At 39.5% G+C, this 14142-nt stretch overlaps 3 protein-coding genes across 11 annotated transcripts; 2 read left to right on the top strand and 1 right to left on the bottom strand.

The window, feature by feature from the left end:
• Positions 1–126: 126 nt before the first annotated feature.
• LOC112275358 (uncharacterized) lies at positions 127–3473 on the top strand. Of its 6 annotated transcripts, none has more exons than XM_090246274.1 (12): positions 127–177; positions 630–699; positions 861–957; positions 1141–1197; positions 1333–1405; positions 1541–1628; positions 1776–1844; positions 2102–2172; positions 2332–2417; positions 2665–2801; positions 2952–3041; positions 3186–3473. In XM_090246274.1, exons 4-12 carry the CDS (start codon positions 1182–1184, stop codon positions 3414–3416), a joined length of 861 nt encoding a protein of 286 aa, XP_090102400.1. In that variant the 5' UTR covers positions 127–177; positions 630–699; positions 861–957; positions 1141–1181; the 3' UTR covers positions 3417–3473. The 6 variants fall into 6 exon arrangements, with proteins under 6 accessions (XP_090102400.1, XP_090102397.1, XP_090102399.1 ...); XM_090246271.1 differs by having other exon boundaries at positions 364–699; XM_090246273.1 differs by having other exon boundaries at positions 127–259.
• Positions 3474–3544: 71 nt separating this feature from the next.
• Positions 3545–5966, bottom strand: LOC112274986 (uncharacterized). 3 transcript variants are annotated; one of them, XM_073530122.2, is made up of 8 exons: positions 5850–5966; positions 5623–5708; positions 5127–5192; positions 4952–4991; positions 4721–4840; positions 4307–4387; positions 3930–4088; positions 3545–3792 (listed from the first exon to the last, which is right to left on the bottom strand). In XM_073530122.2, the coding sequence occupies exons 2-8, from the start codon at positions 5695–5697 to the stop codon at positions 3752–3754; spliced, it is 582 nt and encodes a 193-aa protein (XP_073386223.1). In that variant the 5' UTR covers positions 5698–5708; positions 5850–5966; the 3' UTR covers positions 3545–3751. The 3 variants fall into 3 exon arrangements, with proteins under 3 accessions (XP_073386223.1, XP_024360663.1, XP_090102401.1); XM_024504895.3 differs by having other exon boundaries at positions 5818–5951; XM_090246275.1 differs by lacking the exon at positions 4721–4840 and having other exon boundaries at positions 5818–5951.
• Positions 5967–6106: 140 nt separating this feature from the next.
• LOC112274985 (uncharacterized) lies at positions 6107–9414 on the top strand. 2 transcript variants are annotated; one of them, XM_073530121.2, is made up of 7 exons: positions 6107–6227; positions 7098–7344; positions 7660–7916; positions 8073–8237; positions 8467–8558; positions 8745–8879; positions 9042–9414. In XM_073530121.2, exons 2-7 carry the CDS (start codon positions 7154–7156, stop codon positions 9129–9131), a joined length of 930 nt encoding a protein of 309 aa, XP_073386222.1. In that variant the 5' UTR covers positions 6107–6227; positions 7098–7153; the 3' UTR covers positions 9132–9414. The 2 variants fall into 2 exon arrangements, with proteins under 2 accessions (XP_073386222.1, XP_024360662.1); XM_024504894.3 differs by having other exon boundaries at positions 6219–6513.
• Positions 9415–14142: the final 4728 nt, after the last annotated feature.

The following is a 14142-nucleotide window of genomic DNA, read 5'->3' as shown; positions in this document are numbered from 1 at the left end:
GCAAGACACATCCCCACGCTGCCCCTCCTCCGTCCTCCGCGTCGCATGGAAACCTACCGCGTTTCGTCGCCTTCCATTGTGTGAACAAATTACGACCTCCCGTCCTCTGATGCCGTTATCAACTTCCGCGGTCACATTGGAGTGCTCTTGCAGTACCTCGTGTCTTGCACCTCTAAGGTCAGGCTCAGGCGTCATTGTTATTGACTTGCACTGGAATCTCGAATACATAAAAAGGCAGAGGAAAGCTTTTCTCCGACCGGTACATGCTGCTGCTGCTGCTGCTTGTGAGGAGTTCTTTGTTCGGCACATTGTGGTGGTGTCTTGAGTGAGGCGGTTACTTAGAGCTGTGAGTTCGTGGTGCAGAGGAGTTGAGAAGAGTCTCGATTGGAATCGAGCGTTGAGTGGCTGCCCCTGGAATTTTAGTTCGAGGTGTTTGACTCTTCTTGTGGCCAGGATGGCGACTGCTACAACATGTGTTGGCTCGTTGTTACTAAGAACCTCGTGGTTTGTGCCCGATTCGGCAAAACGGATTGATGGACTGGGATTGCAATTGACATTCACGGGAAAAGCTGTCAAGGTATTGTCGAGGGTAGATTTTCATTAGTATATCTCTGACATCCTTGCTGCAGGAATAGCGCATTTCTCATACGAATTTTGAACGAATAGACCTGGAAAAGCTCGTTTGTGTATGTCGATGAGGTTCGTTCTTTGCTTAAGTGCAATATAGTTTGTATCATTTTATGAATCCATATTTTGGGATCCTCTCAGTGCAGCTCGATACACTTGCGGGTTCTGATTCTTAAATTTCGCGTTCGACTTTGTCTTGATATTCTGCCGTTCGGGGTGTTGTGAACCGGCAGAATGGAGGCAAGACCCAGCGCGTTGGACTCTGTAGGGCGGCTCAATCTTCGCCTTCTTCGAGCCAGCGGCATGTAATTATCACCGGTGGAAACACTGGTATGAGTACCAGATTCTCAATTGCTACTAATTGTGTAGCACTTGAAGTTGCATGATGTCTATTATCGTACTTAGAATAGAAGGGATAATTGTAATTATTGGTTATTACAAGTTGTAAGAGTACTTGACTTCTATTGATGTCTCGTCGATTAAACTAAATAAATAAATAAATTTTACTGCCAGGTATAGGAAAAGCGACTGCCACAGAGCTCGCAAGGCAGGGGATGGCCGTCACAATTGGTGAGGGTCACTACAGAATAGGTGATATGCATGTGTAGGTGATATGCATGTGACACATCTCTGTCTGCATTTTTGAAGTGACAGTTTGTGATTTCCGTTCACAATCTTGACGTATGTGGTGTTGGCTCAAGTAAGCATGCAGAAGCTTAGCGAAAGGAGAGCAAGCTGTGGAAGAGATCATTCGAGCATCTGATAATTCTTCTGTTAGGTCTGAGACCTGGGACCCAGATTCTCAAGACGCAGGCTTTTTTTTCATTACTATTGCACAAGGGCGCAATTTCTGCATGAACTCACAGCGACGTACTGACTTTGCCGGTACATGATACGTCTGTGGGCTGATCAGGGTCATGCAGCTAGATTTGGCTTCCTTCGCCTCGATTCGTCAGTTTGCAGCAGAATATCTGGACATAGGGCTTCCATTACACTCTCTTGTGAGTGTTCTAAATATCAACCTTTTTGGGTTCACAGAGTTTGGGTCTGGTCTATTGCTCGAAATGCCTTTACCTTCTTGCTGCCGTAGTGCCTCAATCCTCTAGCGTTTATGACTTTACAGTAGTGGATGGTTGTGATATGGGCAGGTGAACAATGCAGGTGTAATGGCGTGTCCGCTTCAGTACACTGTGGACGGCTTTGAGTATCAGCTCGGGGTTGGTATTTTTAACCTTAGTAGTCCTGATGTTGTGCTATTTCGGACACTGTAGGTTATTTTTGGCAAGCGACGTACTGTGAATATAAATTGTTCGGCTAGTTGAACCATGGCTGATGGATTGTCCGAGCAAACGATGGTTTTATGTAGCAGGTTCATATTTACGTGGCACAAATATTTTGGGATACGAAATTGGTGGTTGCGTATTATGTGTTTTATCTCTAATCATCGTAGATCTAATGGGTGTTAATGCTACAGGTGAATCATTTGGGCCATTTCCTCCTCACCGCTTTGCTGCTTGACAAACTCAAATCTTCTGCCTCACCAGGGTGTGTGAAAATTATGTCAACATTTCCGGAAAGTTTGAAAGGGATCATATTCATTTGTGTTGCTTCTGCTCGGAACTTGCTACTCAAGTTGCTTGAAATCTGCTGTTGGAGAACATCGTGTACATGCCATTTGCTGACTAAGTGAGTTTGATGTTACAGAACAAAGTCAAGGGTGGTGGTGTTGTCCTCATCAGCACATATATTTGGAAATATTAACTTCGAGGATCTCAATTACAGAACACGAAGTACTACATTTTTTCCATCTCGAAATCTTTGATTATCAATTTCTTGAAACCTGCAATTAGTTACTAAGGCATGTCGTTTACGTACTTATAGAAATCCAGGAAGTAGTGCTCCAAACTTACTCAAATTCCAAGTGCAGGGAATATATTCTCTAAACTAATGCAGTATTAAATGCTGAACAACGAGAATAGATGCCGTTCGATTTGGACTTGGATTTAAATGTATGTTCTTGTGTCTCCGTATGTGCAGAATACAACGAATGGGCGGCCTACGGACAATCAAAATTAGCTAATGCCTTATTTTCTCATGAGCTTGCACGACGCTGTAAATCGTTGGGAATTCCTGTGACGTCGAATTGTATGCACCCAGGCATTGTTGATACAGAGGTTAGTTTTCATCTGAAGCAAGACACAGCTGATGCTGCAAGTTTTGTAAGTTTCAAAGATACAAAGAAACAGGAGTGCAGACGGAATGTGTAACATTGTTTTGTGTCTATGCCCACAAAATTGTAACCTGAGCGATTTTGTTTGCTGCAGTTGGCACGGTACATTCTCCCTCAGACAAACATAAGCTTACCATCTATCCCTGGTTTCAGGGGCCTAGTGACCAAGCTTTTGGGTTTGAAGGTAAGCACATTTTGTGGATGATTGCCTCAAGGATAGTGACATGAAATAAATTTCAAACAGGGTAAATCCAATATTTGAAAATGAGTCATGGATACTTTTGTGCATGTGCATCATTATGATATGTGGTCGATTATATTGACGCAGACTCCCGAAGAAGGAGCATCGACGGCAGTGTATCTTGCGAATTCTCCTGACATGGAAGGTATTACTGGCGGTTACTACGAGAATAGCAGGAAGACGAATCCAAGTGCAACAGCTGTAAACAGCAAGTTGTCATACTCGTTATGGGCAGTTTCCGAAGAGTTAACAGGCTCAACAGAAATTCTGGACCCCCTTCGGTTGAGTGTTCGTACACCATCAATGTTGAAAACATGAACACTCACTGCGTTTGACGCAAGTTAATACATTCGAACACAAAATTGTAAAAATGTACTACATGATCCACATTCTATACACTTCTTGATTTGTGCATATTTGTAGTTACGCTCATCTTCGACACAATGAAAGTTAAAAATGTTTTTCAAATAATGAGATTGTAATCAGAACAATTTCACATACCTCTACACTTGTTACAATAACACTCTACCATTTCTCACTACCTGCCACACGCAGAATTCTATCTCTCCAACTCTTGCGAAAGAACCTAAAGTTGTTAAGAAAATTTCCATGCAGCCATTGCATATGTGCATCAACAAATACCCTTGCAGCTTTTAAATATATGCGTCCATCAGTGCCCTTGCAGCCTTTAATTCTGTCAAAACAAAACATTAAACATTGCGTTTAAAATGAATCTTTCTTACATGATACCAACTATCACATAGTGTCGCCTCAATTTCAATATTTCCTTGACCGCAAACTAAAACCAAAATAACAAGTTGTTAATAATACCGTGATGGAGCACCCGAAATTTCTCAGCAGTCATGCAGACAACAATGTCCTCCGACTCATCAGTTTCCTGCTTGGTATAATCGATGCTGGATTTCAAACGCATAATCACGTTCTTCTTCTCACCTAGTGTTTGCCAGGCTTTGATCTCAAGAGCAGGAACTACACACAAATTTACAATAATGTTAATGCGATGATTTTTTTTGTTTATTTTTTTGTTGCGTCATTCTGTTCTCCCTCCTCACAAACGAATTTTGCCTTTCATCTGATTACGACGTAAGGATATGGCAGAAGTTAGATGCTAAAGAAAGAAAAGAAAGAAAAAGAAAAAAACAACGACACGGTTATTAAACACTGGCAGTTAAGCCACGGTAACTTACGTTGTAGTGTTTCTTGCAAGAGCTTCGTCTGGAGTGACTCTCTCCGCAACCAATAGGGTCTCACAACAGCATCAGTGTGCCCTGCAAACATGGTTGGACTACAAGATGATAGGAAATTCATTCGCTAACCCTTAACGCTAAGTCATTTAAAAAGAGAAATGATTATGAAATATTTTAAAGAGAGATGGCTCATGGAACATGCGAACCATATTGTTCTCTTACGGGGGAGATAAGTCTTCAACACGATGGTGGCAGAGTCACAAAATCAAGGAAGCTATGTTTTTTTATCATTACTGTTTGTGGGTACAAGGTCGTAAGTGATACAAACGAAAATCCAGGACGATGAACTTTCAAATATAAGAACAGGTTGAAGATGACAGGTACAAGAGGAAGTAGCCGTTGAAAATTATTGACCTTTTGGTAGGCCTAGCTGTTGCAATTCACGAGTAAGTGTATGATCTTCTACATCAAACTTGGCAGCATTCGAGACCATGAAATGGAGTGCTGCAATGCATGCCTTCGCATCTGATACCCCTGCTCTACGCCACAGGGCAGCCCAAATCTTAACAATCCATAAATTGATAAGATCGGGATAATTTACAAGAAGGTAGACTGGGATGAATTTGCAGAGAGAGAGATTCGTACCAAGAGATGCGTCAGTTGTTATTTTCAATGCGTTTTCATACTGCGCACACGACGTTGCAAGTGAAAGATGAGACCATTGACAGAGTTGAAAGGGTCACAACAAAAAAATCTTTACTGAAGACATGGTGACAATAGGAGGGTTAATTCCAGCATTTGGATAGAAAGATTGCCGTACATCAAAAACACCTTCAGAAATTCGCTGTATGATATACTCCACCAGTACCTTCACTTTCGCCGATGGCTTCAAAAAATCTCAATACAAACAGCCCAAAAAGCTTCAGCGAAGTCATGTGCACAAACGTCATAAACGTAACTTTTAGGTACTCGTGACGATTCATAAATATTCACATTGATGAAATAATATCTGAACCCTAAACCCTCAACCTAACTACACTATTGATCGTTTCAGTAGCACTACCGAATCTCCTACGAGTCACTTCTGCATTAAATACCAAAACTTAAAAACACTGAAATATTAGAAAGAATCAAAGTCCCTCAAATATGCGTGAAGCTAAAGATGCCTAACTTACATTGCTACTCCACACGCTCCTCGCATCAATTGCCAGTTCGAGAGCAACAACACACAAGGAAAACAAAATTGTTTCTATATTCTTCCAAAAACAAGCATTGATCTACTCAGCTCTAAATGGATTTCACTTGGTGTAACTTACAATAGATGATAGAGTGACGATGTTGGCCAGAATCCAGTCTGGCGCATCCAAGCCCCCACACAAGTAGAACCTCATGATGCCTCAACCTAAAATTCAAAAGCACAATACAAATCATCTACGACCTGCAGAAAAAAAATCAATCGACAAGATAAAAACGAAGTAAAAGTCCCAAACACAACCGCAGTCCTGCCTCACCTTCACTAACGAACACGAAGTGATCTACCCACCAATTCACTCAGAAACCACGCAGCCAATGCCGAATCCAAGACGCCCAGTTCACACCCTCGTGAAGAAGGGTTTTCCATCTTTCCTCACAAAGATGTGACGCCAGCAGAATTGTTTGTTCTTATGTCCAATACCCGGGTCCGATCTACTGCTACCCTAGCATCACCTCGTCCGATCCTTGCAACCCCTGATGCTAAAAACGGAGTTGCAGAGATACACGGATGGATCGTTGTGATGAGATTGGTTGCTGTAGGCAGCGCCATTCAGGACGTGGGAGAGTCCCAGCCAATGTGGGCTCCCCATGTCACGAAATGCGTGCTTCATCGCTTGCTCTAGTGGCCAGTTGGACGACATCGAACCACTTCTTTTCGCCTATTCTGGTAGGGTTCGTTGCATCTAGTTTGCCCCGTCACGAAAACTCCGCCCTCATGGAAAATCTCTCATAGAGAGTCAAGCTGGTAGCTGGGATCGCCTTTGAATCGTCGCAATTCGCTGCAATTTGCGAGGACTGGTCTCCAGGCCTGAACGTGATCGAACCGTGTCTGATTTTGGCAGGATAGTCATCGCTGGAAAAAATCTTGGGTCCCTTGTAGTTCTCTTAAAGGTCGAGGTCGCCAATGCTGGCACCCCGTCTGTAGCCTGCTTTTGAATGATCTGCTTTGTCAGGTGAGGTCCGCAATCGTTGTTGTGTTTCCCTCGCTTGCATTGCTCCTTCCGTGAAGTAGTCGTTCTGGTTGCGTCTTACGGAACAGATTAAAGTATTTGACAACTTACATTCGAATTCTAACCCACTTTCTGGGACATTCTCGCCTAAAAGTCTTTTCTATCTGACCCTTATCTTGTGGAGGTCACACTTATTATGACTCAGTAGGTGAGAGTAAATGTGTATCCTCCGTGTTCAGCGCGTTCTGTCCTACAATAGGGTTTTGAAGATAGGACTGAAAACTCAGGATTATTTGTTTCTCACAGAAGCTGCTATCTTGGATACGCCTCCCCGTCTTTTGGGTCCAATAGATCACAGCCGAGGGAGAGTGACAAACGCGTTTTTCTCATTGGTGAAGTGGCCTCATAGACAGTTAAAATTAGAGCCCCATTTTTAGCACACGTAGTGGCGCCTTGAAGGATTTGATCAGGTGTATATTCAGAGTGTGTTTTGGGGTTGGTGATCTGTGTTCGGCTCTACTGTAGCTCTTATTCTCAAGGGTCGAAATCATTGTGAAGCATATTAGTTCGGAATTGGTTTTGTGCAGATTGAGGTTTGAGTGTTACGGGAAGGTGTGTAGAGTTCGTAATCTCTGCTGTAGCTATGGCAGCATGGGACCTGCAAAGATGCAGAATGTGCTGCAGTTGTGGATCTTTAGCATCGACACCAGGTTATAACACATTTGAAGTCTCGTACGCATCGGGACAGAGCATTCGGCCTGCTGGAGGATTGCTGAAGCTCACTTTGAGGAAGCGTTATGTTTGGAAGCAGCTAAGAACACGGGCAATTACAAGGTTGGTTAGTCTTACTATTATCTCGTTTTTTGATTTCTCAAAATTTATGTGTGTGTGAGTCGCAGGACTTAAATTCTATGTTTTTAACTCTCGAGGTATAAATATATTTTGCCTGAAAGTATTAAGCTTTGGAATTGTGGATAAGCTTGTGAGGATAATGTTTAGGGTGTCGTGAGTTATCAAAAATTCCTCTTGTCGGTGCTCTGCGATGTTTGCTAGTTTCCTTCGAGATGGATAAGATTATTTTAGCTGTCCGCTAGTTTGTTTTACTTCTTGCTACTTTTAGACACTTAAAATCTGTGGCTGAATTTTCAGGTCATTGTACTCACCGCTAGTGGAAAGCTTCGAGAGTGCAAAACGTAAGTCTTCTAATGTCCTGAATTCTGGAGAAAAAGTGAGCGAATCTGGATCATTAAGTGATTCCTCACCACGATTGGGTTCGCCTCAACATCAGGAACAACCTGAGTCGAGTGTTAGTGAAGCAGAAGTAGGAGATGATAGTAGTCAGCCCGGACCTCAAGATCCTGTAGCTGCTGCATACGGAGATGGAGCCCACGCTGAGAAACTTGTCGGTGAGTGGCTTATGACTTTGATGATATCGTCTAGCAAGCGGGTAAAATATTATGAATCTTCTGATTTCGAATTTGTTGATGCTTGCACTTGATGTCATTACATTGCTCCTTTAAGTAGTTGACCATTCAGCTTTTTTTCATCTTATTTTATCCCAGATATGGATGTAAAGAAAAGTTCAAGAGCAAGAGCAAGAGCAAGGAGCGCAAGGGCAAGGCCGCCGTCAATGTCATTGTCGCAAGGATTAGCAACAGTTGGGAGGCATGCAGTGTCCCAAACAGTAGGAGCCGTCGGAAATCCTGTTCATAGAGCAAAAGTGCCGGGTATATAGCAGTGCAGTTCCCTTGAAGATAGTTGAGATGTAATGGATATCATCGCTTTACCGTTCGAATTTTTGTTCCTTGCACCTGTGTCTGATTCGGTGCCAAATTTCGAGCTCTCTTCAGACTTACCTTTGTCTTTTGTGTTACCTAATGTGGCTTTGCACAAGTGGGTCTTTGAGGAGCGCTCTGCATCTGAATGCATGAACTCACCAACATCGTGTTTTCGCAGGGCCGATAGGTCTCATGATGGCATTAGCAGTTGCAGTCCTTGGACTCAAAACCGCTGTGGAGAAACAGGGAGCTCTGTCCGGAACACCACAGGTTACTGAGCATGCCCAGACTTATATTTTAGTCACTTTTTTTATTCGATTAAGCTTTAGATTATGATAGATTACTAGACGCGATCAAGAGAGAAAACTCGAGTATGTCATCAGCACATTTTTCTACACATACGATAAACATACTCTGACGGCCAGATTACTCCTGTGAGTATGTCTCATGATACAGAAACTTTGTGAAAAGTGTGATGGGTACGGTGTGCGACCATGTCATGTTTGTAAGGGCCTTGGTACCCTTACTTGGGAAGGGAAGCTTCTACATACCGATCCTTGCCCGCTCTGTTTCGGACGCTGTGTGAAGAAGGTAAGCTATCTCCTTTTCCCTGTCGTTGTCTTGATTTGTACATGTGTAATCATCTTGGCCATTGTGGTCATGACAACTAGTCATGCAACACGCTTTGTATTGAAAAGGCAGCCTCATTTTCCTTATCGAGAAAAGTGACTCGTGTACTATTCTTGCTTGAAGTGCTCAAGCTGTGGAGGAGTGAAAATAAAAAGGGGTCCACCTCCAGCTTTGTTACAGCCGCAGCTCAATGTCGGTTCCAACTCGAAATGAGATTAAGTAGATTACTGTTGCTTATTACCTATATGTAGACAAAAGTTTACGTTTTATTGTATATTACTGTATACGCCGACGTACGGCAGATTTATAGGTTGTGCAGCACATTGTAGGATTTAGTTCTGGTAAAGCAGCTCCGGGTTGTGGTATACATTCATGAAGAATGTGCTTAGGACTGGAACAAATCGGGCAGGCTGAAGTAAAGAGGAAGTTCTGCCGCCAATGGACTGTATGAAATTTTGGATCACTGAATTAACCATTTTCTGTGTCTTCACTCTCATTAGGATAATGAGAATATCCATGTATCGATAACGTGAAAATGGTATATAGAAGTGTCTGCAGGATAGTAGATTATCGAAAAGCCCGTTAACTATCTTCTTTTGTCGTTTTCTTTTTTCATTTTAATTTTAATTTATCAAAATTTCTTTAATTTCTTTTTTATCTCAGCATGCCTCCCAACTGAATGAAACATTAGTTTAACATTCGTGTTGTCTCGTCACCTTTGTACAACAATGATCGCATTTCACTGGGTACGATCGGGGGCAAATAATATCTTGTATTCTGGTGTCCTCGCACTGCTTCAAATTAAATTTGTCCTTCTACACAATGTTTTTCTTCCCTTGACTGTAACGTTTGCTTCGATATTTTTTCTTTTTGAAACAAATTCTTCACAAATTTTATTGTGATTCGTAAATAAGTAGAAACTATAGAATTATCTTCCGATATTGTCATTTGTCCTAACATTTCAATAGATGTAGTAGTAGCATTGTGTTACAATATTACGGTTGATTACTTTTTAAATGCAATTTTGCTAGGTTGATACAATTGATGTATGTGAAGATTGCATTCTTTTAGTGAGTAACAAAATCTCAACAATTTCTGAAAGAATTTTAGAAAACCAGTCATGAAAGAAAAAATAGCATTTCATATTGTGTCGAAACAAAATCTGCATGCTTTAGAAAATGCTTGGAAACAGGTGGCACTGAAGCATCAGTAATTTCATTGTAGCAAATACATAAAGGAATATTATTTTTCTTTTATTTTTTAAAGCACCATTAATTAAATATAATACACATCTCAAAAAATGGAGAGTTGACTAATTTATTTATTTATATTTTTATAAAGATTTTAAATAAAAAATAATAATGGACATATTTAATTAAATTAATATCATGATATCAAATGCAACAATATACTTTGTGTTCATTCTTTTTTATTGTGATCATCTACCACTTTATTGTTGAAAGACAACTTATAGTGGCCACAAGTCAGTGGTAATATCACATTGACATTATTGCCTACCAAAACCTCTATCCATGAATTAATTGGACCTCATTCACAAGGCAATTTGTTCATGCGTTTGAACTATTGTGCTCACATGGATAGATTTTGAACATGTATTGCAGAAATAATATTCACCAATAAATTTAATAAGAATACACTTTTATTTACATCACATCAAACAAATAAAATTTGAATATGAATTTGATATGTAAACTTGTATTATGCTTATCCTTGAACCTTATATAAAATCTCATGCTCAAATACTTACTCTCTTCAAACTTTAAGACTTGTACACAATTACAATATATACTTTGTATTATCACAACTGGTAATTTAAAAAAAGAATGTAGTTAATTAAAATTCTCACTGATATTCATGAATGTTGTTTGGTATAGAATCTCCAAACCTTCTAATACACTCTTGTGACTATAAATCATACTTAGATACAATTCTTGATGGCATTACTAAAATAACAATAATGATATATCTTAAAAAATTCCAATCTTTCTTTGATAATTTGTCAACATTTATAGAACTAAAATTAAGTTTTTTTCCAATTTATTATAGCATTTTAAATAAAAATTGGTATCTTCAATTTTAATTTATTTCATTTCCTTCATTCAAACACCTTCTCTATCATTTTCAACAATCACTTCAATAAAGCAAAACCATTTGTTTTTTTCAATCTATCATACCTTTCCATTTATCAAACCTAACGTATTCTTCAACTCATTCTTATAACCTCTCTATCACTACTATGAGTCAACAAAATAGACAAAAATGTGTAATATGTCTAGAAAAGACGGATATTGATCCCGTTACCTCCTCAATGCAAATTAGGTGCTCTGTCATTTGAGCCAAAATGTGCCAAAACGGCTTGAAATGAAAGTAAATGAAAAATTATAGTGGGTTAGAAGAATCCATGCTTGTATACAAAGCATGCCAGTTGAGGGATTTTTAGTTTGAAACCTATGTGTTACTTGGATTCCAACTTCGTTTGGTCTGGGTATCCAAGCTTCCAAAGAATGCTATCCACATTCCTATTATGTGGGGTTCAGGTATCTGGGCTCCCGCTAGATATTGCTTTAGTTCATGTTGGAAAACTAGTCACTTGGTTATTGGAATTCGGGTCCCTTTCGACTATATGCATAGTGTCATTTATGTATGTTGGCATGTACATGAGGCTTCTATCCCGCTTGTCATGTGAGGACTGGTCTTCCTTTGAGTGTTCAATATCATACATAGTCTGTGCTAGGATGTCCTCTGCCATCACCTACGCGAGTTGTTTTCTAGTATCTTTGACTTGTGGTAGAGAGTTGGAATATGGTAGGGCCTTTGGTTGTATGATGGACATGGTTTAATCTACACTTTATTGAAGTGAGACTTTGTTTCGAGGTTCTTCTTGTGATTACATCCAATTTACGGTGGATGTTGGGATGGTTTAGAGTTAGTTGGCTAGATTCTTAGGAAAGAATTTAGAATAGAAGATGAGCTTCCATTTGGGAGGAGGGGGGGAGTATGTTGCCTTGCTAAAGATGTTTTCCTATGCCTATGTTGCCATGAATTTAGAGTCTATTTCACCATGGCGCTTAAGTATTTGTATTTCTATAGCTTTGCCTATAGCTACCTGGACTATAATTTGCCAAGCTTGGTTTAGTGCGACTCCGAGGTGGAATCGCTCTTTCTTGAGGTTGTGCTTGTATTTTTGGCACCATATGTATCAGTTGATGGCATATCACATGATATTCTATGGTGTGTTCTTAGTGATGGAGTATGAATTGCCCTTGTCCTAGAATGCAAAGTCATCCTATATGTTTGTGTTGTTGTTGGTAGAGCTAAAAAGATATTGTGGAGCACAGTCTCACATATAGTATTGGAAGTAGTTGGGTCTGAGAGTCTCTTGGTGGTCGCATATATTTTTCAGGCCAATATAACTTATAAATATATAAAGAATGCATGATCTATCATTTTTGAAATCTAGTCGATACAGAGGTTGCAGTTGCCATATTTTAAAGGCCATAAATATCCAACTCTCATGTTTGTCGTAGTCTCTATTTTTGCAAAGCTATGTGTTTTGGTTCTTATACAAGATGAAGGATTTTTAAGACTCTTTTTTTGAGATTAGGGCTTTTACTATCATCTTGGTAAAGACAACTTTTGTTTGGCCAAGTGGATCAAATACCTTCATCCCTCTTTTGGCCATTGAGGCGATTGTCGTGTCTCATGTCACTCTAGTCCTTGTCTTTATATCTGAGTCTCCTACCCCTACAAAGTACCAGATGATGGCTTTTATTCTCGTCAGGACTCTTTGTTGAATGTCATTGCATGATACCAGATCCATATACTCTTGAATATGACTTGATTTGATTCAAGCACCTAAGCTAGCAGGGAGAGCTTTTTTTTTGACCATTAAGTATATGAATCTAGCATATGACATAGTTATGTTTATTTACTTGGATCACCAATTGAGCATTGTCATATAATACAATTGTCCATTTCATCCATTCCTCTAAGAACCCTAGTTTTTTCATTGTTTATTAGAAGAAGTTCCAATTGATCCTATTATATATTTTTTTAAAGTTGATTAGTAATATCACTACGTCGTACTGGCTCTCTTTGACTTAGTGGATCAATTCTTGGACCAATAGTATGTTGTATAGGATATACCATTCTTTTATGAATCCTATTTGTGTGGGGTAGATGCACATTGGTAGCACTAGTTGAAGTCAGTTGGTGAGGACTTTGGCTGTTAGTTTATATGTGGTTGTCAGCACTATGATAGGGTGATAATTCTTTATGTTCAACACCATTCTTTCTTTTAATAGGAGGCTAAATAGCCTATATTGAGGTCTCCATGGAGGCGTCCCTTATTGAGAGTAGTGTTAATAAGCATGGTGATGTCTTGGCCCACCATATCTCACATTTTGATGAAGAATTCTATAGAGATGATGTCTTCTATTGTAGTTTTATTCTTTGGGAGGTGTTTCACGATCTTGTGTACCTCCATTTTGGAAATGGAAGTAGTGAGCTCATTATTTTGAGTACAAGTGATCTTCATTGATACACTCAATAGACAACAATCTCATGCGACTTGATTATTCTTGACTCTTGGATTGTTTGTATATAAGATTGTATATAACTGGTGGATGTAATTGACTATGTTGGCTTGTGTTATTAGGCTCTTATCATCTATAATAACTAATTCTTCAATGTTGGCTCTTCTATTTTTATTTTTGTGGAATTCAAAAAACTCCTTTGAGCATCAATCTCCCACCTTGTTTCATAATGCTATTGTTTTGTTTTTTATTTCTTCTATTTTTTTTTTTTTTTTTTTTTTGGCTTCTTTAAGAAAGGCTTGAGCTTTATTTAGGCTGGCTTAGGCTTCTAAGTTTGTCTTATATCTTTGGAGGCGGCTCTCCACTTCTTCAATTGGGAGGAATTAATTTGAATAGAAGATTTGGCCTTGTCTTTTTTTTTTTTTTTTTTTTTTTTTTTTTTTAATGTGATGCTTATCCTTTATATTTATTCTAGTATTGTCACAACTTTCATTCTTAGGATTTTGAAATCTATGTTGTCCATTGTGTCTTTCTATGTCCTTGTGAATTTTTTCTTTGCTTCTACATTGTATAAGTGACTTTGTTCAAAGTGAGCCTTTTTGGGCCTCTTCCTCCTTGCAAAACAAATCAAAAGGAATGCAATCGAGTGATCTAAGATGTATGCAATT

This window comes from Physcomitrium patens, chromosome 22, assembly GCF_059467195.1.
Source record: "Physcomitrium patens ecotype Gransden chromosome 22, ASM5946719v1, whole genome shotgun sequence".
NCBI classification, from domain to species: Eukaryota; Viridiplantae; Streptophyta; class Bryopsida; order Funariales; family Funariaceae; genus Physcomitrium; species Physcomitrium patens.
Note: the sequence above shows the minus strand (reverse complement) of the source record. Positions and strands in the feature narration are given on the sequence as shown.

Coding starts and splice junctions, on each gene's coding strand:
- LOC112274986 (XM_073530122.2), bottom strand. CDS start 5,697: ATGAGGTTCTACTTGTGTGGGGGCTTGGATGCGCCAGACTGGATTCTG. Junction 4,089..4,306: donor CTTGCAAGAAACACTACAAC/GTAAGTTACCGT, acceptor ATTTGTGTGTAG/TTCCTGCTCTTGAGATCAAA. Junction 3,793..3,929: donor ATTTCGGGTGCTCCATCACG/GTATTATTAACA, acceptor TTGTTTTGACAG/AATTAAAGGCTGCAAGGGCA.
- LOC112274985 (XM_073530121.2), top strand. CDS start 7,154: ATGGCAGCATGGGACCTGCAAAGATGCAGAATGTGCTGCAGTTGTGGA. Junction 8,559..8,744: donor CTCTGTCCGGAACACCACAG/GTTACTGAGCAT, acceptor CTCATGATACAG/AAACTTTGTGAAAAGTGTGA. Junction 8,880..9,041: donor TCGGACGCTGTGTGAAGAAG/GTAAGCTATCTC, acceptor TCTTGCTTGAAG/TGCTCAAGCTGTGGAGGAGT.
- LOC112275358 (XM_073530120.2), top strand. CDS start 455: ATGGCGACTGCTACAACATGTGTTGGCTCGTTGTTACTAAGAACCTCG. Junction 1,198..1,332: donor GGGGATGGCCGTCACAATTG/GTGAGGGTCACT, acceptor GGCTCAAGTAAG/CATGCAGAAGCTTAGCGAAA. Junction 2,802..2,951: donor CAGGCATTGTTGATACAGAG/GTTAGTTTTCAT, acceptor TGTTTGCTGCAG/TTGGCACGGTACATTCTCCC.